The following is a 27,528-nucleotide window of genomic DNA, read 5'->3' as shown; positions in this document are numbered from 1 at the left end:
TAAGATATCGAAGCCTGGAAGAAGATCTATTTTTATAGAAGTATTAGATTAGGTTAAAAAATTATTTTTTTTTGATAATTTGGTTATTTTTTCTGTAATTTTAGACTTTTTTATTTTTTGTAATTTTAGATTTAATAATTGTAATTTAATTTTAGGTTTAATTTTTAAATTAATGTTAGGATTTTTTATTTTAATTGTAACTTAGTATTTTTTTAATTTATGTAATGGGGGTTAATTTAGGGGGTGTTAGGTTAGGGGGTTTAGTGATTAGATTAGTTATTTGCATTGTGGGGGATGGCGGATTAGGGGTTAATAGTTTAAATAAGTAGATTGCGTTGTGGGGGAATGGAGGATTGGGGTTAATCATTTAAATATGTAGATTGCGTTGTGGGTGGATGGCGGATTAGGGTTAATAGTTTAAATAGGTAGATTGCGATGTGGGTGAATGGCGGACTAGGGGTTAATAGTTTACATAGGTACTTTGCGATGTGGGGGAATGGCGGTTTAGAGGTAAATACATTTTATTGTTAGTTGTGATGTGGGGAATGGCGGTTTAGAGGTTAATACAATTATTATAAGTTACGATGTGGGGGGATGGTGAATAGAGGGGTTTGACGTATCGGGTTTATTTTTGGGAGGCAGGTTAGATTTCTGGTGAAACTGCTTGTGCAATTCAGCCCCCTGCAGATTCACAGCCAATCGGCCACTAGCAGGGGGTGTCAATCAACCCAATCATATGCGATCGGGCAGATTGATGTCCGCTGCCTCAGAGGTGGCGGACGAGTTAAGGAGCAGCGGTCTTAACGTAACAGTTGCATTCAGGGTCATTCGGCCCTTGTTAAATCGGCCCTTATATATGCACACTTTCTAAATTACCAGATACTACTGAGCATGTGCAAGAGTTCACAAAGTATACATATAAGAGTCTGTGATTGGCTGATGGCTGTCACATGATACAGGGGTTGGCAAATTGAAATACATTTTGAAATTTGTTAGAAAAAAAAATCTACAGTAATTGCTATTGCATTGTCTTTTTATTATGTGCTTCTACTGTATTTATTGGTCCTTTAATTGCTTTGTAAGTATGGTAGTAGTGTCTTGATTTAAAGTGAAGGTCAATTTTGATGAATTAGTGCCCGTTTTTCAATAATCCTATTAAAAATAAGGGCGCTTTAATTAATCAAAATTGACATTTCACTCGTTTTCTTCAAAAACGTACCTTTTAATCCTGGCAGTCGGCCCAGCACTTCCTCCGCTGGTCACAAGCCATCTTCACGAGTCCAAAATGACGAATCCGGTTTCCTCCAATCACGGCGTTGCATCAGGCCAAGATTCCCCGGGGGGGGGGAGCCGTGATTGGAGGAAGCCGGATTCATCATGTCTGACGTCTGCAGAGGCTTCCGATGGCTGGGGGAATCTCTGGAGCGGCTGCCAGGATTAAAAAGTAAGTTTTTGAAGAAAACGAGTGAAATATCAATTTTGATGAATTAAAGTGCCCTTATTTTTAATAGGATTACAAAAAACCGGGCACTAATTCATCAAAATTGACCTTCACTTTAATTAATTAATCTGGTAATAAGGTTACATGTCTAATTCACCAATGAGATATTCTAGTGTAAAAATGCATTATTTTGTTAGAATATTATTTTTTTTTAACAAATTCACTTTTTTTTTATTGCACATTAAGGAAGCAAGTCTCACAAAAAAAAAACAATGTATGTCCATACCTTGGCATTTTGTAGAGCAGCTTGGTAACTAGATGGTCGATAATACATCCTCTGTGAGACATCAGTATGAACATCTCCAAGGAAAAGTTCTTCTACTAAATGATCCAGGTTGTGATGCAGATACTGCTTCTCTACTCGAATAAGCTGAAGCTCATGCATGGCAAAGTTCAGCGGTTTTATACACTTAAACCCTGTGTCTTCTCGCCACAAATCATGGCTCACATCTACTTCCCATGATCCATTTGCAGGTACTAAACCGGCACAAGATTGGTTCATCATCCAGGAGAGTTTTTCCACCACTTGCTCACTATGTGGAATGATCTGCACATTATGCAGTTGGTAATCGGCTTCTGTCCCACCTCGCACAATCCATGAAGCCTGGCGAAGACGAATTTTACCACGAATAACCAAAGTGTAGGTTGGGTTTGTACAGTGGTTACCTCCATAATAAAACTGATAGGCTTTGAAAGTATTATTGTTAGAAAATATGTACGACCTTGTCAGGAATTCTGGGCCAGATCGAACTTCACATCTAAAAATTAAAAAAACAAACACTTTATTTATTCTGTTACTTTAAAAATAAAAGTACCCATCTATTTTTTACATGATTAAAACATGTTAGCTAATATTAACCAAGTGTTTAAACCCCAAAAAGGGTGGCTGGGAGCCACTCCTAAGAAGGACAAGCCTGTTGATTTGTGGCTAATTTGACTCACCACATGTCCTTATTGGTACCTGTCAAATGTAGCGGCTCCTGGGCATGATTTTAGCTATGTTCTTAACCCTTTTTCTAAATGCATACAAAGGGACACTAGATAATATATATATATATATATATATATATATATAGAGAGAGAGAGAGAGAGAGAGAGAGAGAGATATGTATGTATAATCTTTGTGAAGTTTCATGTTTAATTGCCCATTGCCCACATCCCACAATCCTCATTAACCATTCAGCCCTGAAATGCACAAGCTAACCAATTAACCGTTTATTAACCATAATAGCACACAACAATGTGTATCTAACTAATACTTCCCACATATGTATGCATTACCCTACTGCAACAAAGCCCTTATTATTATTATATTTTATTAAACATATATACAGTTGAAACAACGAATAAAACAGTGGTAAAACAATAGGTAAGTATTTATGCACCATTCAAAAGGAGTCATACCATCTAATAGTCCCATGAGAATATTAGTTTGGGTTAGAATTATTTATTTTTACAGAGCACTCAATATCTTGTCAAAGCTCTGTTTACACAACAGCAACCAAACCTCTACTGCACTAATCCCACAAAAGGAAGTAACCACCCCAAAGGTCTCTTTCAACTATAACCACACCACTACATTTATTCTTTCTCCTACCACAAACCCACAAGTGTTCACAACCACCTACGTGTGAAGATGTAAACATTACATACAGTCATAACATTAGGAGTTAGAAAGAATAAATAAAAATAAATTTTACATGAATCATCCCTCATTCTGTGCTAGGAAAGAGTACTGAAGGAATTTTCTGGACAAGGTGAGAATGAGGATTGAAGATGTCCATTGAGATACATAAGCAACCTTTTATGGGATGAGCATGAGGATTTATATATTAAAGCAAAATAGTGGGACCCTTGGATTGGGGACTTCTTAGGTGGGAATTGTTGGTTGTTTTGTGGTGTGGGGTTTAATGTCTGGGAGCACTGGAAACAAATGAGTTAATTCAAAGCTCCATTACCTATGCTCTGAATCTAAATTAGCTAACTTCCTGTTTACTCAAAATGGCACCATTACTTTTTTTCTGAAAGTGCTGAAGGCACTGCTGTATGCCTCCCTACCCATTGCCCTTGTAAATTACCCATGAGCAGGCTCTGAACAATTGCCTTTCATTAATATGTCCCTTAATAGCACAGGGACTAGAATATACTTCAGTTAGTTTGAAGGGATATTGGGGTGGGCTAATCTAGTATAGAAGTTAATTAGAGGGAGCATTGCAGTGAGCTTTTCTAGATGGGGATTAAGTAGTTAGAATGGACAATGCAATAGAGGTGGGGGGGGGGGGATTAATGCTGGTTTTGATATTACATAATTTAACCTTATTTTAATTATGGCGATTAGGGTACTGTTTGCATTTTCTGACCCATTTTATTCTAATGCTTTTGCCAGCATTACATTTTATAAAAACAGAATAAATATTATTGACATATCATATTCAAAGACATAACTTCCAGCAGGGCAGGAAAGTAATGGACAATATTCATACTAAATAAAATAGAATGTATTTATTTAAAGTGAAAGTAAAGTTTCAAAGGTTGCTAACCGTAATTACATGTTAGCTTTAAAATCAATAGGAGTTTCATTCATCAAATTTTTGTTACTTTTGTGCAAATTAAGTTTTACCTGATATAAAATAATAATATTGCCGTTGATAAATACAACCCGTTTTTGGCTCTGCTTCTTACTTCCTGATCACGTTTTTGTGTCTGCCAATTGAAATTCTGGCCGTTAGGCGGCTGTGAAACAGCGTCATCGCCCTATTGTTGGATCTGCGCATGCGTTACATCTAATATGTTTACTTTCTAGTTGAATGCACGTGGCTGATTCACGCATGCGCAGATAATTTTTGACTGAATGGGCATAAACTTCAATCGGGATATAGATGTGCTATTTGAAGACGGTTCGTCTAGGTCAGAAACGCTGCTGCTTCTCTCTTTGTCAAATCGCATAGTAATGAATGAATACAATATTGTTAGTCAATCATTACTATGTTGAGAAGTCAGATAGACGCATGCGCTTTGGAGACCGGCTGGAGTGAGAATCGCATGCGCATTGCCGTTACAATCGTTAAATCATGCATGCGCAATGGTAGGAGTCCTTGTGAATGTGCATCTCTGATACGTATAGAGCGGGTGGGACCGCTCTATACGTAAAAACTTAAGAATAAAGGAAGTAGAAGATGGGAGGAGTCCACAGGAAAACGGTATAATTATAATGTAATAAAACAAATGCCGAAATCCATAGTTTTATTAGAAAAAATATAGCGATTTTGTTATTGTACATAGAGACAATGAGGTAGTGTGTTCAAACTGTACCAAATTTACTTTCACTTTAAATAAGCATCTATTTATTTATATTTTGTTACAAAAGTGGTAAAACACATGAAGATAGTGTGGATGCATAAATGATTACAAATCATAACAGGTTTCCTACACTGCCATAACTCCAAATGCAGATTATGACAAGAAAATTAAAATGTGAATTACAACCACCCAAGGAATGAATGAACCTGATTCTAAACATAATTGTGGAAAGAATAGTAAATCTTTGCCAAGTAGTTTAAGAGCCAGACAGCAAGGAAACCCTTGATTGGCAGGTTCCCTTTGCTTGTTCCAAGCCAGACCACAAGGAAAAAGGAGGCTGTCTGTTGAGACTGGAAGCTTCTCCATTTGAGAAGTGGACACAAAGATCATTGCTAGCTCATTGGCAGTGTCATGTTTACTTGGCGGTCATGCTGAAGACATTAAATGGTCACATTCTTTCAGCAGTGGTCAATGGATCACTCTTTCTGAAACATGAAATAATTGCACTAAATAAGTGTAAACCTGACAAATGGCACTTGAATATAATTATATATTCATACATGGATAAGCCTTAGTTTAGAAATGAAAGGGACTTTAAACACAAACTAGAAACATAGAATTTGACAGTAGATAAGAACCAAAAAGACCGATCAAGTCTACCCATATTACAGGTTACTTTTTTTTTTAGGAAAGCCCTTATGCATGTCCCAGGCATTTTTAAATTCCTTTACAGTCTTTGTCTTTACCGCCTAAAATGGAACTTTATTCAATGAATTCACCACCCTTTCTGTAAAAAAAACCTGCTTCCTCACATTTCTCCCAAATCTGCTACCCTCTAACTTAGCTACATAACAATGTATCTTCATATCTGACAAAAAAATGGCTTTATTTTGTCAAAGGAGCTTATTATTTTATGTTTTTAATATTCACTGATTTCACTGCCCCCAGAACAAAAAAACCCTTGCTAACCAATCACAAACTGATAAGCAGATATTGCATGAACTCTGCACATGTGCAGATGGAAAAAGAGACTGGAGTAGCTAGTCCTCTTCTATTCCCTTAAGGCGGATCAGCACTGATTCAGCTTAAATAATTAGTACAAAATTTTATTTAACTAATATTTAAAAAAACAAAACAGACATATATTCCTTTTTAATCTTAAACTAATAGCTAAATATAAATATAAATATATATTTATACATACACAATACACAACAGTCAAGTCCAAAAAAACTTTCATGATTCAAATAGGGCGTGTCATTTTAAACAACTTTCCAATTTACTTTTATTCCCAATTTTGCTTTGTTCTCTTGGCATTCTTAGTTGAAATCTAAACCTAGGAGGTTCATATGCTAATTTCTTTGACAGTTTTTCACCACTAGAGGGCATTAGTTTATGTGTCTCATATAGATAACATTGAGCTCATGCACATTAATTTACTGAGGAGTGAGCACTGATTGGCTAAAATGCAAGTCTGTCAAATAAACTGAAATAAGGGGACGGTCAGCAGAGGCTTAGATACAAGGTAATTACAGAGGTAAAACGTATTATTATAACTGTGTTGGTTATGCAAAATTGGGGAATGGGCAATTAAGGGATTATCTATATTTTAAAGCAACAAAAAGTCTGGTGGTGACTTTCCCTTTAAAGTGACAATGAACCCAAATGTTTTCTTTTGTGATTCAGATAGAGCATGCGATTTTAAACAACTTTCTAATTTACTCCTATTATCAATTTTTCTTCATTCTTTTGCTTTCTTTATTTGAAAAAGAAGGCATCTAAGCTATTTTTTGGTTCAGAACCATGGAAAGCACTTGTTTATTGGCAGGTGAATTTACCCACCAATCAGCAAGAACAACACAGTGTGTTCACCAAAAATGGGCCGGCATCTAAACTTACATTCTTGTATTTCAAATAAAGATACCAAGAGAATGAAAAGAATTTGATAATAGGAGTAAATTAGAAAGTTGCTTAAAATTGCATGCTCTGTCTGAATCACGATATAAAAAATTTGGGTTCAGTGTCCCTTTAACTACCTCATATGATCACTGCTATATAAAAGAATACTTTTCCTAACATGAAAAAGAAAGAAAGAAAGAAAAAAGGGGGTACAGGGAATTTGAAGTAGGAGGGGGGGTAAACAAAACCTCAAAGATAAATTAGCTAAAATGATTAACTTAGCCAATAGGATTGAGCTTGCATTCTATTGGCTGATTGGAATAGTCAATAGAATGCAAGCTCAATCCTATTGGCTTATCGGATCAGCCAATAGGATGAAAGCTCAATCCAATTGTTTTATTGCAACATCCAATAGGATTTTTTCACCTTTAATTCCTATTGGCTGATAGAATTCTATCAGCCAATCGGAATGTAAGGGACACCATCTTGGATGACGTCACTTAAAGGGAAACTTCATTATTCAGCGACCATCGGAAGAAGAGGATGCTCCGCGCCGGTTGTCTTGAAGATGGACCCGCTCTGCGCCGGATGGATGAAGATAGAAGATTCCGTCTGGATGAAGACTTCTGCCCGCTTGGATGAAGACTTCTGCCGACTTCGATGAGGACTTCTGCCCGCTTAGATGAAGATTTCTGCCGCCTGGATGAGGATGGATGTCCGGTCTTCGAAAACTGTAAGTGGATCATTGGGCGTTAGTGTTTATTGGGTGGGTTTTATTTTTAGCTTAGGGTTTGAGCAATGTAAAAGAGCTAAATGCCCTTTTAAGGGCAATGCCCATCCAAATGCCCTTTTCAAGGCAATGGTTAGCTTAGGTTTATTTAGTTAGAATTTTATTTGGGGGGTTTGGTTGTGTGGGTGGTGGGTTTTACTGTTGGGGGGGGGTGTTTGTATTTTTTTTACAGGTAAAAGAGCTGATTTTTTTTAGGGCAATGCCCTGCAAAAGGCCCCTTTAAGGGCCATTGGCAGTTTAGTGTAGGCTAGGGTTTTTTAATTTTGGGTGGGCTTTTTTATTTTGATAGGGCAATTAGATTAGGAGTAATTTGTTTTTATTTTTGATAATTTCGTTTTTTATTTTGTGTAATTTAGTGTTCATTTTTTTTGTAATTTAGATAATTGTATTTTTTTAATTTTTTATTTTTTTATTGTAATGTTAGGTTTTAGTGTAAGGTAGGTTAGGTTTTATTTTACAGGTAAATTTGTATTTATTTTAGCTAGGTAGCTAGTAAATAGTTAATAACTATTTACTAACTAGTCTACCTAGTTAAAATAAATACAAATTTACCTGTGAAATAAAAATAAAACCTAAGCTAGCTACAATATAACTATTAGTTATATTGTAGCTAGCTTTTTTTTTTTTTTTTTTTTTTTTACAGGTAAGTATTTAGTTTTAAATAGGAATTAATTAGGTAATAATTGTAAATTTAATTTAGATTTATTTTAATTATATTTAAGTTAGGGTGGGTTAGGGTTAGATTTAGGCTTAGGGTTACGTTAGGGTTATGCTTAGGGTTAGGTTTAGGGGTTAATATATTTATTTAGTGTTAGTGATGTGGGAGGCCAGAGGTTTAATAACTTTAATATTGTGGCGGCGACATTGTGGGCGGCAGATTAGGGGTTAATAACTGTAATGTAGGTGGCAGCGATATCGGGAGTGGTAGATTAGGGGTTAATAAGTATATTTAGGGGTTAATAACATTATGTAGGTTGTGGCGATGTCGGGGACGGCAGATTAGGGGTGTTTAGGCATGTTTTTTATGTTAGGGTGTTTAAACATAACGGGCTGCGTTACGGAGCTTTTTTTCCTGCGATCACAGGTGTTAGGCTTTTTTTTGCCGGCTCTCCCCATTGATGTCTATGGGGAAATCGTGCATGAGCACGTCAAAACACTGCTTGTATTTGGCTAAGGTATGGAGCTCAACGCCACCATATCGCCCACGCAAGGCGGGTTTTTAAAAACTTGTATTAGCAGCGCTATAGGGAGGTTAATTAACGACTCTTTGGTGGTGCTCGTTAATTTCCCTATAGCGCTGAAAACTCGTAATCTAGCTGATTGGAAGTACAGATCAAGACAAAACAACGGTACTAAATTAAAAAATAAATAGGAACAAACTAATACATTTTTAAGAAAATTATTTTCCTTTACCAATGATTTATTAATGATCTGTCTACATCATAAAAAGTGATTTTATCTTTGCTTTTTAAAGCTAGAATATTTTGGCTGACTTTACTAAATGAGTATATGGCCTAACTGTTACAAGCCAAGACTTGACTATTACTATGACTTGAAAAGTTTTGAACTAATTATTTTGCTTCACCAGGCCACAAAATAAAAACAAATGTACAAATCTATGAAGAAAATTCCCCTTTAAATGTCCATTAAAGTGATGGTAAAGTCATCTGTTGTGCAATACATAATCCTTTTTCTTTTACCATAACTAGCACATCGATGTGCTTATATAAATAAAAAAACATTTATTCACTCTGTAATGCCGATTTTATTTCCCTCTCCGTACAGTGTTTCAAACAGCCTCTCTATATTTTTTCACCGGTGCAGCTTTGATTGATAACGCTTTTAGCCAATCATCAGCTCACCATGCGCCCTATGTGAAATATGTACCGCACGCTCCCGACATCTACACTAAGTCTTTGCTACTTACTGCGCATGCGCACTTCTTACGCTAACTGCTCATTGCTATATGACACTATTCACCGATCGGCTAAAACCAGGAGCTGAGTATTCTCATATAGCAATGCGCAGTTAGCGTAAGTGGTGCGCATGCGCAGTAAGTAGCAAAGACTTAGTGTAGATGTCGGGAGCGTGCGGTACATATTTCACATAGGGCGCATGGTGAGCTGATGATTGGCTAAAAGCGTTGTCAATCAAAGCTGCACCGGTGAAAAAATATAGAGAGGCTGTTTGAAACACTGTACGGAGAGGGAAATAAAATCGGCATTACAGAGTGAATAAATGGTTTTTTATTTATATAAGCACATCGATGTGCTAGTTATGGTAAAAGAAAAAGGTTTATGTATTGCACAACAGATGACTTTACCATCACTTTAAGTAATAAAAAAAGACATGTTAGAGTATGTAGCTTTAGCACGGCTGACCCTGCAACTCTGCAAAGGAGCTTCCCAGCTAGAAATTAGAGTATGACATTTCTAAACTATGATTGCCTTTTAAGCACTTACAAAAAGTTAGAGTTCATAGTGTGTGTTTTAACAGTTCAGCCCAGCACTAGAAGGTACATTTTCATGCCTGTTCTACAGTAAATTATAAAATGACTTTACCCTGTAGAGACCCAATGTCCTTCGATATTTGGTGGCATTTGCACAGTTACCCGAGCACCATTGTGAAGATGTTTTAGCATATGGTGACACTGTGACTCTTTGTAGGTCCTCCATGCACTCTTCTCCAGAGACCTGGGGTGAGTCCTACTGTCTGGTAACACAAGGGCAGAACCTCCTCCCAAACCTGGGGAAGCAAGAAGACAAAGGAATACTGATGAATCTAATGTAATTACTGTTATATAAAAATATCCCAATAAAGGTAGCAGCTCATCAGTAGCCACTACAAATTATTAAAGTGTGTGACACAAACTGAGACAGTACGTTTTGAGCTTGAAGACATTTTTTAGTGTGTCTGAAAAAAGTTACAAGTTTTATACAGAGCTTAGATAATGATTTAATGTAAGCTGTTATACAAATCTTTACATGATACAAACTATCAAGAAAACAGTTAATATATTGTTGCACAGGGATGAATAACATGTTCCAAATGGGCTCAGTGTAAATGTTACACATTCAATATGGCTGCCAAGTGTATCACAGACATGAGTGCATGGCTACTTGCTGACCAGAGAGAGCATAAAGCAGGTCCCATTTATGTGCAAAGAGAGCTGCTGCCATTTTCAGAGAAATAGTTCATCCATAATTGTTCTACAATTTGCTGGACAATGCCAAATCGGGGGCTTTGTCAATCTGCCCTCCTTGCACTAGCTTATGTATATGAAACCTACAACTGGCTAACTCCCTCCCCAGCATGTAAACATGTAAAAACCAAACAGACAGTGAATTTCCTTATACCCATTACTGTGTCATAACATTTTCTATGGAGCACCTATTTAAAGGGATTTAAACAGTCTGTTCCACTGTTGTAATAAAAGAAAACATTGCAATATGTATTATTCTTAATTTTAAATAGATATTTAACTTTTTTTTATATTAATTTGTACAGTGTGGATTACTTCCTATAACAGTCATGCAAGGAGACTGGGGTCTTTGCAGCGAGGCTTAGCTAGCTTGATGTAATAAAACTTCTAGAGTAAAATGAGCTGATTTTGTATTAAGTGAATACTAGATAAATAGGGAGTCAGATCTGCTCATGCTCAGAAGAGGCAGAACACAACCAATGTTTCCAAAATATCAGCTCTCTTATTTCCCTCAGGGCAATGGGGTACACTTAGAATTACAATAATTTTTTTTTTACACAATCTGTTTCTTTTTATGTTTACTTTGATTTAACATATTTGTTTATACTAAAGGATCACTGTTTAAAATCCCTTTAATGTTGCTTTAATTTTTAAAAAAAGGCACCATGGACATTCAATTGATACATTTTTTACCAGTTTGGAGACACAATGTTGAAAACATTTGGTATCACTTCATAGAGCTAGTCAATTATGGCAATTTTAACATTTAGTAGTACATTTTTAAAAAAGTAGAGTATTAGAGACCAAAAAATACTCCACAAATTTCTGTGAATACTTAAAAGAATCACACAGAACTCATAAATTAAATAAACCATTTTTAATACAAAATGCAATATGGAATTAAAAACACACAGCACACAATTATAGGAAGAATGTAGCAAATTTGAGGTAAGGTGGCGTTTGCAAATACCACAAAGCTAATTTAAATAATGATTTACCTAATGATTTCACCTCATGGACTAGTCTAAGGTTTAATGAATCTAGGCAATTGCCTGTAAAGACATTTATTTTGAATGCAAGCCTAAAGCCACAAGTTAAAAATATCCCAGGTTGCATAGGAATTACTTCTAAATACAGGGAGTGCAGAATTATTAGGCAAATGAGTATTTTGACCACATCATCCTCTTTATGCATGTTGTCTTACTCCAAGCTGTATAGGCTCGAAAGCCTACTACCAATTAAGCATATTAGGTGATGTGCATCTCTGTAATGAGAAGGGGTGTGGTCTAATGACATCAATACCCGATATCAGGTGTGCATAATTATTAGGCAACTTCCTTTCCTTTGGCAAAATGGGTCAAAAGAAGGACTTGACAGGCTCAGAAAAGTCAAAAATAGTGAGATATCTTGCAAAGGGATGCAGCACTCTTAAAATTGCAAAGCTTCTGAAGCGTGATCATCGAACAATCAAGCGTTTCATTCAAAATAGTCAACAGGGTCGCAAGAAGCGTGTGGAAAAACCAAGGCGCAAAATAACTGCCCATGAACTGAGAAAAGTCAAGCGTGCAGCTGCCAAGATGCCACTTGCCACCAGTTTGGCCATATTTCAGAGCTGCAACATCACTGGAGTGCCCAAAATCACAAGGTGTGCAATACTCAGAGACATGGCCAAGGTAAGAAAGGCTGATAGACGACCACCACTGAACAAGACACACAAGCTGAAACGTCAAGACTGGGCCAAGAAATATCTCAAGACTGATTTTTCTAAGGTTTTATGGACTGATGAAATGAGAGTGAGTCTTGATGGGCCAGATGGATGGGCCCGTGGCTGGATTGGTAAAGGGCAGAGAGCTCCAGTCCGACTCAGACGCCAGCAAGGTGGAGTACTGGTTTGGGCTGGTATTATCAAAGATGAGCTTGTGGGGCCTTTTCGGGTTGAGGATGGAGTCAAGCTCAACTCCCAGTCCTACTGCCAGTTTCTGGAAGACACCTTCTTCAAGCAGTGGTACAGGAAGAAGTCTGCATCCTTCAAGAAAAACATGATTTTCATGCAGGACAATGCTCCATCACATGCGTCCAAGTACTCCACAGCGTGGCTGGCAAGAAAGGGTATAAAAGAAGAAAATCTAATGACATGGCCTCCTTGTTCACCTGATCTGAACCCCATTGAGAACCTGTGGTCCATCATCAAATGTGAGATTTACAAGGAGGGAAAACAGTACACCTCTCTGAACAGTGTCTGGGAGGCTGTGGTTGCTGCTGCACGCAATGTTGATGGTGAACAGATCAAAACACTGACAGAATCCATGGATGGAAGGCTTTTGAGTGTCCTTGCAAAGAAAGGTGGCTATATTGGTCACTGATTTTTTTTTGTTTTGTTTTTGAATGTCAGAAATGTATATTTGTGAATGTTGAGATGTTATATTGGTTTCACTGGTAAAAATAAATAATTGAAATGGGTATATATTTGTTTTTTGTTAAGTTGCCTAATAATTATGCACAGTAATAGTCACCTGCACACACAGATATCCCCCTAAAATAGCTAAAACTAAAAACAAACTGAAAACTACTTCCAAAAATATTCAGCTTTGATATTAATGAGTTTTTTGGGTTCATTGAGAACATGGCTGTTGTTCAATAATAAAATTAATCCTCAAAAATTCAACTTGCCTAATAATTCTGCACTCCCTGTATGCTTACTTCAGTATATGGTAAAATCCAACCAACAGCTCTACAGATGAGACTCAATGAAAAGATTTATTGTGATCTTCTCACAAGAACTTTAAATAAATAAAAAAAACAATTGTTTTCATGTGAAAATACAGTAGAATGGTTGTTCCCTTTGAAAAAGAAAAAAAAATGTATCAGCTTTTCTTTTCATAAAATATGTTTGTGACTATTGTTATTTTATTATAAGATCAAAGGGACAATTTTAGTCAAAATTAAACATTCATGATTCAGATAAGTGTGTACAATTTTATATGAAACTATTACATTTATTCTATTATCAAATTAACCTCTTTTTGTTTTTCTTCACATTGCTTGGTTGAACCTTTTCTTTTGGTTGAAAGATCTTTTCTATAAGACCATACTTATATAGATGAAGGAGCAAGGACATGTCTTGAGAACTTTATGTTAGCAGTGTTTGCAACACTAGTTCTAACAATGTTGTAGATATAGGCACGTGTACACTCCTTTGCCTACCTATGTATGCTTTAATGGAAAGTAGCTAAGTTTCAACAAAGGATACCAAAAGTAAGAAGTATATATATGAGGACTGAATCACATTATCTTGAAACGAATACAACAGTATCAGTTGTGTACCTCTTTAAATGCTCATGGGCTGTTAGTCCCTTCCTGCTAATTCCAAATACTGAAGATCAGTCAGTGGGCATTACCAGAAAGTACTAAACAGCCAATGAGCAATCACTGAGGTTTAATTTGTATTTTATGTCCCTTTAAGCGCAACAGAATGGAGATTTGCTGGGTTATGGGATGATACTTCTTCAATGTGCTTATTCAACCTAAGGCTCAACTCAAGGACCATTATATAGTCCTCTAATGTATTTTATCTTGCCCACCACTTCTCCTTATGAAATACATTATGGGTTTGAATCAGGTTGGAATTTTAAGCAACAAATCAAGGAACTCTGCACTGATATTGTAAATACTCAGGCTTTGTTTCTTAAAATTCAAAACTTTTAATTGACAAACTAGAAAAACATGCCACAACTTTAATAACAGTTCACATATATGTAGGATTCATGGGTACGTAGACTATTTTATAGATTAAATAAAAATAGAGAAGCGCTCAAACTGGGAACGAACAATAGCATAATAGCTTGTTCTGTGGCTAATTACCATCCATGAAGCAGCCTCTTTTTGCTCAACGTGTGCCTTTCACAGAGAAGCACTTTCCTGAAGCATATCAGTCTGATCCTGACTTAACAGTACAGTCCAGCCTCGAAATACCAGGCAATCCCTCTCTGAACAAGAGAAACAGCAAAACCCCAGACATATGTTTTGGCCTAGTGTGAGCCTCGTCAGTGAGGTGCAGCCATATCCCTCTAGGCACACTGAGCAACGGGTCCACATTTGGATTCCCGCATCATACTTAGGGAGACTTCCCTAAGTGTCATAATTTGCATAAATAAAAAGAGAGAAGTTCTCAAACTGGGAACGAACAATAGCATAATCGCTTGTTCGATCATCTGGGGTTGTCATGTTCCTTGTTCAGAGGAGAATTGCCTGGTATTTCGGGGCTGGACTGACCTTACTTGGCGGGATCAGACTGATATACTTCAGATAAGTTTTCCTCTGTGAAAAGCACACTAGTCTAAAAGAGGCTGCTCCTGGGTGGTAAATCGCCATAGAACTAGCTGATGAGTTGTTGTTCGTTCCTGGTAGAGCGCTTCTCTCTTCGTATGCAAATTAATATGACCCTGGAGAAGTCTCTCTATGTGTGATGGGAAAACTAGATGTTGACTCCTTGCTCAGTGTGCTTAGAGGAATGTGGCTGCACCTCACTGATGAGGTGAAACCATCGTCTGGGGTTGTCATGTTCCTTGTTCAGAGGAGAATTGCCTGGTATTTCGGGGCTGGACTGACCTTAATTGGCAGGATCAGACTGATATACTTCAGGAAAGTTTTCCTCTGTGAAAAGCACAATGGTCTAAAAGAGGCTGCTCCTGGGTGGTAAATCGCCATAGAACTAGCTGATGAGCTGTTGTTCATTCCTGGTAGAGTGCTTCTCTCTTCGTATGCAAATTAATATGACCCTGGAGAAGTCTCCCTTTGGGTGATGGGGGAAACCAGATGTGGACTCCTTGCCCAGGGTGCTTAGAGGAATGTGGCTGCACCTCACTCACGAGGCCCATAGGAGGCCGAAACTATCGTCTGGGGTTGTCATGTTCCTTGTTCAGAGGAGAATTGCCTGGTATTTCGGGCTGGACTGACCTTACTTGGCGGGATCAGACTGATATACTTCAGGAAAGTTTTCCTCTGTGAAAAGCATACTGGTCTAAAAGAGGCTGCTCCTGGGTGGTAAATTGCCATAGAACTAGTGATGAACTGTTGTTTGTTCCTGGTAGAGCGCTTCTCTCTTCATATGCAAATTAATATAACCCTGGGGAAGTCTCCCTATGGGTGCTGGGGGAAACCAGATGTGAACTCCTTGCCCAGTGTGCTTAGAGGAATGTGGCTGCACCTCACTGACAAGGCCCATAGGAGGCCGAAATGATCATCTGGGGTTGTCATGTTCCTTGTTCAGAGGAGAATTGCCTGGTATTTCGGGGCTGGACTGACCTTACTTGGCGGGATCAGACTGATATACTTCAGGAAAGTTTTCCTCTGTGAAAAGCAAACTGGTCTAAAAGAGGCTGCTCCTGGGTGGTAAATCGCCATAGAACTAGCTGATGAGCTGTTGTTCATTTCTGGTAGAGCGCTTCTCTCTTCGTATGTATTTTATAGATTAGTTAACTATATTATTTATTTATATACTCAAGGCTCACAAACATTTTCATTTTCTGTAGGTAGAGTGAATATTATTTTTGTTTTCATTTTTATAGCAAAAGCCTTATTAAATGAAGCCACTTTTTTATTTTTGTTGTGCATTAAAAGAAAGGATTTATGATATTCTGTAGGTAGGGTTGTACACAGGATTGATTGCTGTAGGCTGTAAAAATAACTACGGATGAGCTCACAAATGCAAATATGAATTAATTAATCATGGAAATTTAAAAACAAACAGAATGGGTTAACAAAGAAAGAGTAAAACTGGCATGAAATGGGGATGTTTTAAAGGGACAGTATACTCCGAAATTTAAACTTCAAATTTACATTTGCCTGATGTAGCCTATTAATTTGATCCCAAATCTTAGCCCCCTTGTATGTTAACTGTCCACCTACCATTCCGCCCCTTTTTAAAAAAATATTTGTAAGTAATGTCGATCCACCTATTGTAAAAATATCTGTCGCGCTATGGACAAGATTTGTGAATGCGCGCCCAATGACATCATTATTTCCTGGTTTCTTCTTTACACAGGTATGCGCATGCGCAACTTCCGACGTTCCCGTGAAGCGATCAATGCTTAGAACATCAGGTATAATAGAGCATGCGCCTTCTTTTTTTTTTTTCAATTGCGCAATTGATTCTTGATAACACGCATCAGACGCTCTGTAGAGACATAAGCGTGAGCGAGCTTTACAGGTAGGAAATGTGGGCGTGTAAATATTTGCATGTGGGAAGAACAGAATTTCTCTATACAAAGCCCTCACCAATGTTTCCCCACCCTACCTATCCTCACTCTTCAGCAAATATACTCCAGCCCGCCCCCTAAGATCCAACAATGACCTGCTCCTTGCGTCTTCTACCATCACCTCCTCTCATGCTAGACTACAGGACATCTCTCATGCAGCTCAAACCCTCTGGAACGCACTTCCTTGAGCCAACAGACTCTCCCCTAACCTTTCCTCCTTTAAACGTTCCCTGAAGACCTTTTTGTTCAGGGAAGCCTATCACCCGACTCATTAACAAATGAACTTCACTAACCCAACAGTTGCCCTCATCTCCCCACTAATATCATTCCCACCTTTGCAGTCCCCACCTCCTGTTTCCCACCCTCATACCCATCTAGATTGTAAGTTCACACGGGAATAGGGCCCTCAATTCCCCCTGTATCTATCTGTAAAAATATTGTCTTTTATTGTATTCTTTCTCCGTTGTACTTCTATCTTTGTACCCATGGGCAGCGCTGCGTAAACTGTTGGCACTTTATAAATAAAGAATAATAATAATAATAAAAATAATATACCGCCCATCTTAGATATGTCATCGAGGGGTTGGAGAACAAATGGCAATTAACGGTTGCAGACAAAAAAGAAAGATTTGATAAAACGTCTGAATATTTATTGAAAATAAATAATGTGGTTTAAATGTAATGTTACCAATGAACAGTGCCGAAGATTTTTGTAACTGTGAATTTACTAACCCTTTAAAAAGCAGGAGTTTGAGACTGTTTTACCTTTAAATTAAATAATTGTATTCACGTACTACAACTCTGATTACAGAAAAACTCATATTCATTTTATTAAATAGCACAAATTTCAAAGTTTGTTCCATTTTCCACCCCATGCATCATGTGACAGTTATCAGTCAATCACAAAATGTATATACTGTAATTTTTTCTCTCAGAAGCAATTGGTGCCTCAGAAGTGTGCATGTAAAAAGAGTGTGCACAATTTGATAATTGAAATGAATTGAAAAGCTGTTTAAAATTGCATGCTATGTCTGAATCATGAAAGTTAAAATTTTGACTTTAGTGTTTCTTTAAAGGGACAGTCGAGTCTAAAAAAAACTTTCCTGATTCAAATAGGGCATGTAATTTTAAACAACTTTCCAATTTACTTTTATCACCAATTTTGCTTTGTCCCCTTGGTATTCTTAGTTGAAAGCTAAACCTAGGAGTTTTATATGCTAATTTCTTGAACTCATGCACGTGACTTTACTGAGGAGTGAGCACTGATTGGCTAAAATGCAAGTCTGTCAAAAGAACTGAAATAAAGGGGCAGTCTGGACTCTGCAGAGGATTAGATACAAGGTAATTTGAGAGGTAAAACATATTATTATAACTGTATTGGTTATGCAAAACTGGGGAATGGGTAATTAAGGGATTATCTATCTTTTAAAACAACAAAAATTCTGGTGTTGACTGTCCCTTTAAGTGCACTTTTATAAACTCAGAATAGTAGTGTTCCTTTACTTCTTCAATACAGGCATGTAGCTTAGCTTTTAAGCTCATCAAGCCACAGTATGGTTAATGAGTGAAAGATTGTGAAACCAAATAAATTATACTGTATAAATGTTAAAGCAACAGCCTGTACTGTTTGTGTTTAATTATTTACTTTCTACATACACTTCTTCTGACCACTGAATAAACCACATGCAAACATTAATGCAATAACATTGACCGAGTGCTTCATTAAAATGAAATCATAGACTTTTCTTCATGCTGGTGTAAAATTCACAGGATCCGAGTGCCCGGAACTTCCCCACTGCCTAGATCTCATGCCGAGTACAGAAGGTGGGCAAGAGAGCAATTTGTGGAATGTTTACCTGTGACCAGTCACTATTTTGACACATTTTTTTTTATTATATAATATACTTGGGCATCCAAAGGGTGTATTCTAATATATGCTCAACAGAAGAGTACAAGATTGTCACTTTTTTTCCCCACATCGAAATGTGATGATGCAGGTTTTGTTTTAGAAATGTTTTAGAAATGTTTAGAGTTTTTCTTCAGTTAAATTATCATTGAGCCTCACATTATTAAAGTGTTGCAAATTATAACTTCTAAACTTATATTTTTGGCCACCCCTGATAGAGATTGTTTTTTGTGACTTTATATCTGATATAAAACATCTGAACATATAAGAAGTGGAGGTAGAGAAAGTTATAGTTATGTAATGCAGTAATAGTTTAAATTGCTTTTGAAGACATTTATTGAGATTCGTTCCCAAATCAGTTTTTAATCTATTTTAATAAAATAATAAAAAAACTAATTAAATTGCACAGCTGAATTAAATTATTTGTGATTTATATGTCATAATTATAGAAACATGTCAAGGCCTGTCACACTAATGGAAATTGCATTAAACTATTAAATGCCCTGATAAAAGGGTTGTATACCTGTTATGATAAGTCCATGTAACACAAAATATTTGGGCCAGACTTCAAGAATGATTATAGAGTATAGGATTATCCAATAAACATAAAAAAAGAGAATCCGTGCCATATTAATGTCTAAGCATTTTAATGATTATAATAATAATAATGCCACAATAAATTAAACATTTTTTATTTTAGAGATAACGAATATAGACTGTGTGTGATTTTACAACCGTTTATTGCAGACAGAAGCTATGTTTTTGTCTGCAGAACTTGTGTAATGCCTAAAGAGACAAAACTCTTTGCAATTGTAATATAAAATGTTTAATTATGTATAGTGAAATAAAAGTTGCAATATGCATTAATCATTTGTTTTGTGTGCCTTTGAAGTATTACCATTAAGCTTGTCCCATGTTCCCTTAAAAATAAAAAAGTCTGTAAAAGTAGTTCCCCTTCAACTAATTGCCAGTTGCAACCAATTGCCTAAACCAACTACATTCTAAACAGTGAATGCTTAGAACAGTGCACACATTAATTTACTATATTTATTGTATTGGTGTAAAAATATTTTATATATATATATATATATTTTTTTATATATATATATATATATATATATATATATATATATATATATATATATATATATATATATATATATATATATATATATATATTCTTGTTCCTGTACCCAAAAGATGAAATGAATTACATTTTTTACTGTGTTTCAGATCTGGAAAAAAAAAAACATCAACTAAAGTTTGATAATCCTACTTTGCTTCTTAAAAAGACAGTCCACATCCCCAACACATTAATAATTGAAATATTGATGCCATTTTGTTGAACCAATCAGGATTTCTACCCCATTGCTCAATACATGTCTTTCCATTGGTGTTAGAGAAATCCCTTTTAAATAAACTGCAAGACTGGAGAATAGAACAGATCTCTATAACAATTACTCTTTATGTGTTGCATAATACAAATCACATTTTCTCAGGGGCGTATTTTGGCCTAAGCAAAAAAGGCACTTGCCAAGGGCAGCATTTCTTGGGGGGGGGGGCAATCTTTTTTGAGTCTCACTACACACATACATGCACACTGCACTACACACACTTGAAAATGAATATTTACTTTGAAAATGCCATGAAAACAAAAAGTCAAACTACACCTTCACCAAAAAATATTATGGCCAAAAACCTGGGGGGGGGGGGGTATGATAGCAGAATTTTGAGTGCCTAGGGCAGCACAAAACCTAAATACGCCACTGCGTTTTCTGTTACTTTTTCAAAGCACAAGAAAATATTCAGCAATTTTAAAGCATATAGTTTTAATGTGCTACTTGTCTCAAATTACCTCAAAAACATTTAATTTGAGAATTTAATATATTTTATTTTTTATTTTATTTTTTGGCAAGAAGCTGCTTACTTGTTTATTAAAGAAACTCACTCCACTTGAAGATGACAAGAGGTGGAAGATGAAAGGAGCAACACACATTTCTGTCTCAAGTTCTCTCCAAACTAGATCTGTTCTGATACAGAGAACAAAGCAATGTTTTGTCTGGAAAAAAACCTGCATGCATTTACCGAATATCTGATGGAGGAAAGATCTCTTCCAGGGCTATTTGCTAATTGTCTTTTGTTTTTGAGCTGCAGGTACAGTCCTATGTAGGGTGTACACTGATGGTTCCTACTTGGCTTCAGGCAAAAATTGTAACTGACATAAATAAGGATTTTGCACCCAAGGTCACATACTCATCAGCTTCAAAGCATATAGACTGTTTGCTCCATTATTGTGTCCAATACTGTTTTTTTTTTTTTAATAACATTCTTCATGTCTCCATTATTCTTCCGATCACATTTTGTTTTCAGTGTCAGGAGAAACACACACACAATACGTTCTCACTAAATCTATATATTTTATGTAAAAAGTTGCAAAGTTGTTTCTCAAGCATTACCAAAAGAAATATGAAAATATAATAATAACTGAATCATCTTTAATGCAGGTATCTTGAAATATACTAGCAATAAAAAGCTATAGAGATATTAAATATTAATGGTAGATGTGTTGAGGTGTAGACTCTTTTGGGGGAGGGTGTAAGGATTTCTGCTGTTTATATCTAAGCACCCACTTTTGTCACTATTTTACTAATTAATCACCATTTTTAAAATGATGTGCAGCTCCTGTGCACTCACTGATATTATTATGTTTAGTTCATTTCATTGTTTTGCCTCATAGGATTTTTTTTTGCAGTTACCCATGTGGCATTCTGCCGTTTAACAGCTCATTTCAGAAGTACATATTGCAATATTCTTCTGACAGTGTAAAACAAAAACTAAACAAAAAACCCTCCTTTTCTTTTCTGTACCTATGTTATGTAGGTTTTAGTGCTTTCCCTACAATAAGAGGATCCACTAACCACCTTGACCTGTCACTGCTACAGTTTTCTTAACCATGACTTCCCTGCCTTATTAACCTTTACCAAGTCCACCCCAATGCATTAACCCAAATATAATTTTATTGAGCACCAAACACTTTCATTTAAACAAAAGAGAAAGATTTCAGTGTCAAGTGCAGATTTACAAAAAAAATAAAAAATAAATACTTCATCTTATTGGTTGGATCTGAAAAAAAGTGTTTAAAACCAACACAATTCTCATTACAAATCAACATAAAATGGTTTAGATCACTACGTATCTTTGCAAAAGTATCAGCACCCCTTGTTCTCCTTAGGACCTATTTAGGGCCAAATTACAAGTGAAGCATTACTTAATGCTCCCACTAAAGTGTTAACTGTGCTACAAGTAAGCAATAACTCATTTCCCATATAGAAGTCAATAGAGCAAAAAAAAGTGGTAAAAAAATCCTAACACCCCACTCTTGCACACTGATGATTGCATTTTCTCAAATGCGCTAACCCGACATGAAAATATGAATATTTCACACTCGATTTTCTGCACATAGCAGAATATGTTCTATTTATTCATAAATACATATTTCTACATATAACAAATTATGTTTTGGAATAATATAGGTCTATTTCTCTCGCTCTCTGTAACTGTACTTTTACATGTATTTTTTATGTGTTTTGTGACACTTTCTTGAAACAGTTATCCAGAGCTCTGTTAACTTCAATTGCGCCCAAGTGATCACTTTTACTTCGAACTTGTAAAACGACCGAGAAACCTGATGCATGGAAACACCCGCAATAAACCCCTTATCACTCACGCGTAACTGTTAGCACTCCACTTGTAATCTAGCCCTTAATTGGCTGTTTTTAATGACTACCCGGCTATAATTTAAGATAATATGAACCTAAAATTAGCCAATATTTTTGCCCAATGTTTGTAACACAAATTATTATTAAATCAATTTATGTTAAATTGTACAAGTAGGTGAAAACGTCCACATACTAGATAACTAATGCGTTTATATGTTTTAATATAGCGCTAAATTACAAGTGTCGCTCAAACTACTTCACAAAGGTTTTTCACGATTGTTTGTGCTCCGTTTAAATTGCACTGATATTACAAGTTGAGCGAAAGCCAAAGGGCTTTAACACTGAGATACATACATATACATGTCTAAATATATATATATATATATATATATATATATGTATGTGTATGTATTTATACGTGTATATATTTATTTACAGATAAATATATATATATATATATATATATATATACACAGTATATATATATATAAATATTTATATACACATATAAAAACATAAATGTATATATACACATATATAGACATATGTAAGTACATTAGAACATCTTGCATTTAAGTATATGAAAACATGTAAAAACATATTTAGGCATTATTTATATTTATTTAAATTCTTAACTACTGTAAATATTTCACATTACAATGTTCTGTACATAGCAGATTATACTCTTGAAAAAGCCGGGGGGTCACCAGCGAAACGCGTTGAGGCTTTTTGGTTGTACTGAGCATCCGTAGAACAAGGTGGGAGGACGCTTGATGACGTATCCTGATGGCTATACTATTGTCTTCATTGCCGGGAACTTTTGAAATTGTTTCTACACGGACGCCTCCCTGTTTTTTCCGATGCTATTCCTTTGCTGTGGTGAAGTGACTTATACCATCGCTGTTTTTATTTTATCTTCTAGTAAGTTTATTACTAGTGTGTGCCATTTGCAATAAAATACCTCTACCTTGAATCGGACGTGCGCTGTTTCCTTCTTCTCTATTGCAACATAGCAGATTATGTTTTAAGTATTTCTAAATAGATTATATATATATATATATATATATATATATATATATAAAAAATATTCAGCTACGTAAAGAACATTGGAATATTAAATATTCATATTTTCATGCCGGGTTAGCGCTGATGAGAATTTGTTATGGTGTTTGTGCGAGACTGGGGTGTTTTTTTTTCCACTTTCTTTTCTCCATTGACTTCTATAGGGGAATATGTGAACGCGCTCACAATATTTTCTATATGGACTTGTGTGAGGAGTTCCCTTTTTACAAAGTTTTATTAAATACTTTTTAACTGATATTGTGATATTGGCTGCTGTTTATGGTGTTCCAGTTAAGATCCTGCATTCCTGACAGGCGACACATCCGATGGTTCCTGATACCGGACAGTCAGTGAGCTGGCCCACCACTGAGAGGCCCGTCGTCTACTCCTATCAGCACAAGAGTGTTCTATTCATTTTGTGAGTATGTTTATCTTTGTATGCTATTTTTCCAGCATATATAGATTACATGATACAGCACCTTCTTATTGTTCTATAGAATCAGAAATTAATTACAGCATTGCAAACTAGCTGTATTTAACATAAACATTTAAAAGCATTTAAAGGGACAGTCTACAGTATAATTTTTATTGTTTTATAGATAATCCCTTTATTACCCATTCCCCAGTTTTGCTTAATAAACACAGTTATATTAATATACTTTTTACCTCTGTGATTAACTTCTACCTAAGCATCTTCTGACAGCCCCCTGATCACATGACTTTTTATTTAATATCTATTTACTTGAATTTAGTACTGTGTTGTGCTAAATCTTAAATAACTCCTTGGGCGTGAACACAATGTTATCTATATGGCCCACATGAAGTAGCAGTCGCCTGTTGTGAAAGCAAATACAAAAGCATGTGATTAAATGTTATAAAGTATATTAATCTAACAATCTAACAATGTTGGTTGTGCAAAGCTGGGGAATGGGTAGTAAAGGCATTATCTATGTTTTTAAACAATGACAATTTTAGTGTAGACTGTCCCTTTAAAACTGTTCTTTTGTTAGAAAGGGTGGTGGTTTCATGGAATTTTGCACTTCGGAATCTGTTGGCGCTCTACAAATAACCAATAATAATAATAATAATAAACGTCTAAAAGAGGCGGTAATCACATTAACATGTAATATGGGTAGACTTGATGGGCTTTTTGGTTCTTATCACAATCAAATAAAAAAAAAAGGAATGAAAAAAAACAAAACATTTTCCCCAAGCAAAATAAGTACTGAATGTGTGTCATTTTTATACTGTGCACAATTAAAGGGACATGAAATACAAAATAAACTAATGATTCAGATAAGATTCTTTTCCATTTACTTCTATTATGAAATATACTTTGTTCTTACAGTATATTCTTTATTTAAAAGCATACCTAGATAGGCTCATGAGCAGCAATCCACTGCTAGGAGTTAACATTTAATTGGTGGTTACGCACATATGCCTTTCAATTTCATCATGTGTTCAGCTAGGTCCCAGTAGTGCATTGCTTTTCTACAGCTAGGTTTAAATTTATGTTAAATGATAGATTATTGCACCATTATATGCAAGAAATGTACAATAACAAAATGATCTGACATGTTAGAGCATTTATTTGCAATATTATGTCCCTTTAAACATTTTATAGGAATTCAGTTTCACATTGAATGTCTTTTTAACAGAAAGCAGTGGCGGAAGAAAAAAATACACCTACTTGATTATTATCTAAAAGAAAGCACATACATTCCTCAAACGTATTGTAGAACAAAACACATTAGTGCAAATAATAATCCTGGGTAACTATGTTGCCACAGTGATACACAGTAGTAAGACAACAATCATTTCTGGGAGGTTTCTGCGCTTTATATATCAAATATTTTAGCTCAACTCTGAATTGTTTCCCCATTTCATCTTTTTGGCAGCTGTTATTTTGATCTCTATGTGGGCTCCAAATTGTCTCAAGGTTATGCTGAGGATTAAAAGTACTCTGTAATTGTAAGCAGATGGGTCTGGGAGAACAGCCCTATAATTACTCAATCTACCCTCTAAATAAGAACTCTTCCTTCTGACTGCTAGGCTGGAGGATCACACAGCTTTGGAGTACCTTGGCTTTACCTTCAGGTCTAGTAAAAACAAAGCCTAATTATGCTGGCTGCAGATCTCATTTAAACAAGATATATGACACATCAGGAGAGATCACTGGTTTGGGATTTAGCCCTGAAAGCATTTTCATATTTAATCCAACTAAGTATTCTTTTAATTTGAATTTTCAGGTTGTAGCCAGAAAAAGCAAATTTACATTGATGAGTAATTTTAGGATAAAATAGTTTGTCTTGTCTTTTTTTTTCTATTCAGTCTCTGTTCTTAAAAAAAATATGCATTTAGTGAAGAACATAAACAATTAAAGTTACATTAAACACTAAATACATTTTTATATGTTTAATATTAAGATTATTCACAACCTGCCATGCTGCCATGTTGGAATCTGGCTTTCACTGTATTCCAGTGCTGAAGTGTTTGCATGTGTGCAGCACTTCTACTTCAGATACCTGCAATGAAACCTACACTCCAAAATGGTGGTACTCATAAATAGAGGGAGGAGCATGAAATGTATTTACTGTTTAATGTCCCTTTAAGATATGTATGCTTAAAGTATATAAAGGCAGACATTGGGTCCCTAACTGCTTCTTTAATGCCATCATTTCCAATGATACATATATCTCATCTGTCCTGGATCTTGCAGGGTTGTCATTGGTTTAGCAGGTATGCCTTCTGATCCTCCAGCTCTATACCAAATGACTGCACAACTACATCTACAAATGCCCAATTTAGCACCCAACCACACCCACAATACAAATTAAGTTCCACACCCTGTTATAACTCCACCCACTGTGAAGTCCACCTCCCTCGCTGTCCCGGAAAGTCTCCAGGAAAATGTTAGTAGACATGATGATATTCTAAACTTGTAATTTCCTAATGGTGTAGTAAACTAACTACAGCCTCTTTGGTGTCACCATTTCCCATTTTATTCGAAGATGTATATTTACTAAATAATTGAGGGAACATGGGTGAATGATCACATGGAATAACTTGGGAACTAAATTGAGTAGTCCATTATTAAATCTGACCCAGTGAGTATTATTTGCAAGTTAGTACACAGAATCTTTAGCAACAGCACATTTTATATCACTGTAATTAAGTCTTTTTTTTAACTTCTCATATTTACAAATGTGTTTGAAAGTGACATTTGTTGTGGGTTCATTATGATCAATAAACAAACCGCCCAACATTTTCTTCACTATGTGGATCAGGAGCTTGGGGCTGAGATTTGGAAGTATGGGAGACCAGATTAAAGTTTAATCTGGGTGGAGTCAGGAATAAAACAGAAATTTGGAGTCATTGCTGGGTGGTATAGGAGCAAGACTGGTTATTACTGGGTAGTTTGAGATAATCCACAGATTCACAAATATATGGAAAGGAGATCACCATCACCCAAAACCCAGCGGGCAGCTCTGAATAAATTACCCATTAATGCAAGCCGTTTAGAAGACTTTGACCATGATTATTTAAAGGTGAAAACAAAGTTGTCCAACCTAAAACCAGTAGACCATAGAATAAAACTACAAAATGTGTAATGAAAGTGATGGAACCAGGGGGAATCCTGCATCACTATGACTTGACCTGCATGCCATTGCTTGTTATGTTGCATTATGTATTAGGTATGTGGCTGTGGTATAGTCACAGACAATCAAATGTAAATAGCTGAGTTAGCCCATATTTAAAAAAAACCCCCCAAAAAAACAAACAAAAAGTGCTGCTAGAAGTGTTCATTTCAGTACTTAAATTGATAGTCTAGTCAAAATTAAACTTTCATGATTCAGATAGGGCATGCAATTTTAAACAACTTTCCAATTCA

The 27,528-nt window shown here is 35.9% G+C and overlaps 1 protein-coding gene across 1 annotated transcript in view; it reads right to left on the bottom strand.

Annotated features, from left to right (window-relative positions):
- The window catches only part of APCDD1 (APC down-regulated 1), a 92,508-nt gene that overhangs the window by 36,759 nt on the left and 28,221 nt on the right, over nucleotides 1-27,528 (bottom strand). The window contains exons 2-3 of the mRNA XM_053714914.1: nucleotides 10,052-10,235; nucleotides 1,728-2,259 (exon numbers count right to left, since the gene is read on the bottom strand). Coding sequence (XP_053570889.1) covers nucleotides 1,728-2,259; nucleotides 10,052-10,235 — 716 coding nt within the window. The remainder of the gene's footprint in view (nucleotides 1-1,727; nucleotides 2,260-10,051; nucleotides 10,236-27,528) is intronic.

Source organism: Bombina bombina, chromosome 5, assembly GCF_027579735.1.
Source record: "Bombina bombina isolate aBomBom1 chromosome 5, aBomBom1.pri, whole genome shotgun sequence".
NCBI classification, from domain to species: Eukaryota; Metazoa; Chordata; class Amphibia; order Anura; family Bombinatoridae; genus Bombina; species Bombina bombina.
This window is presented reverse-complemented; position numbering and strand designations above follow the sequence as displayed.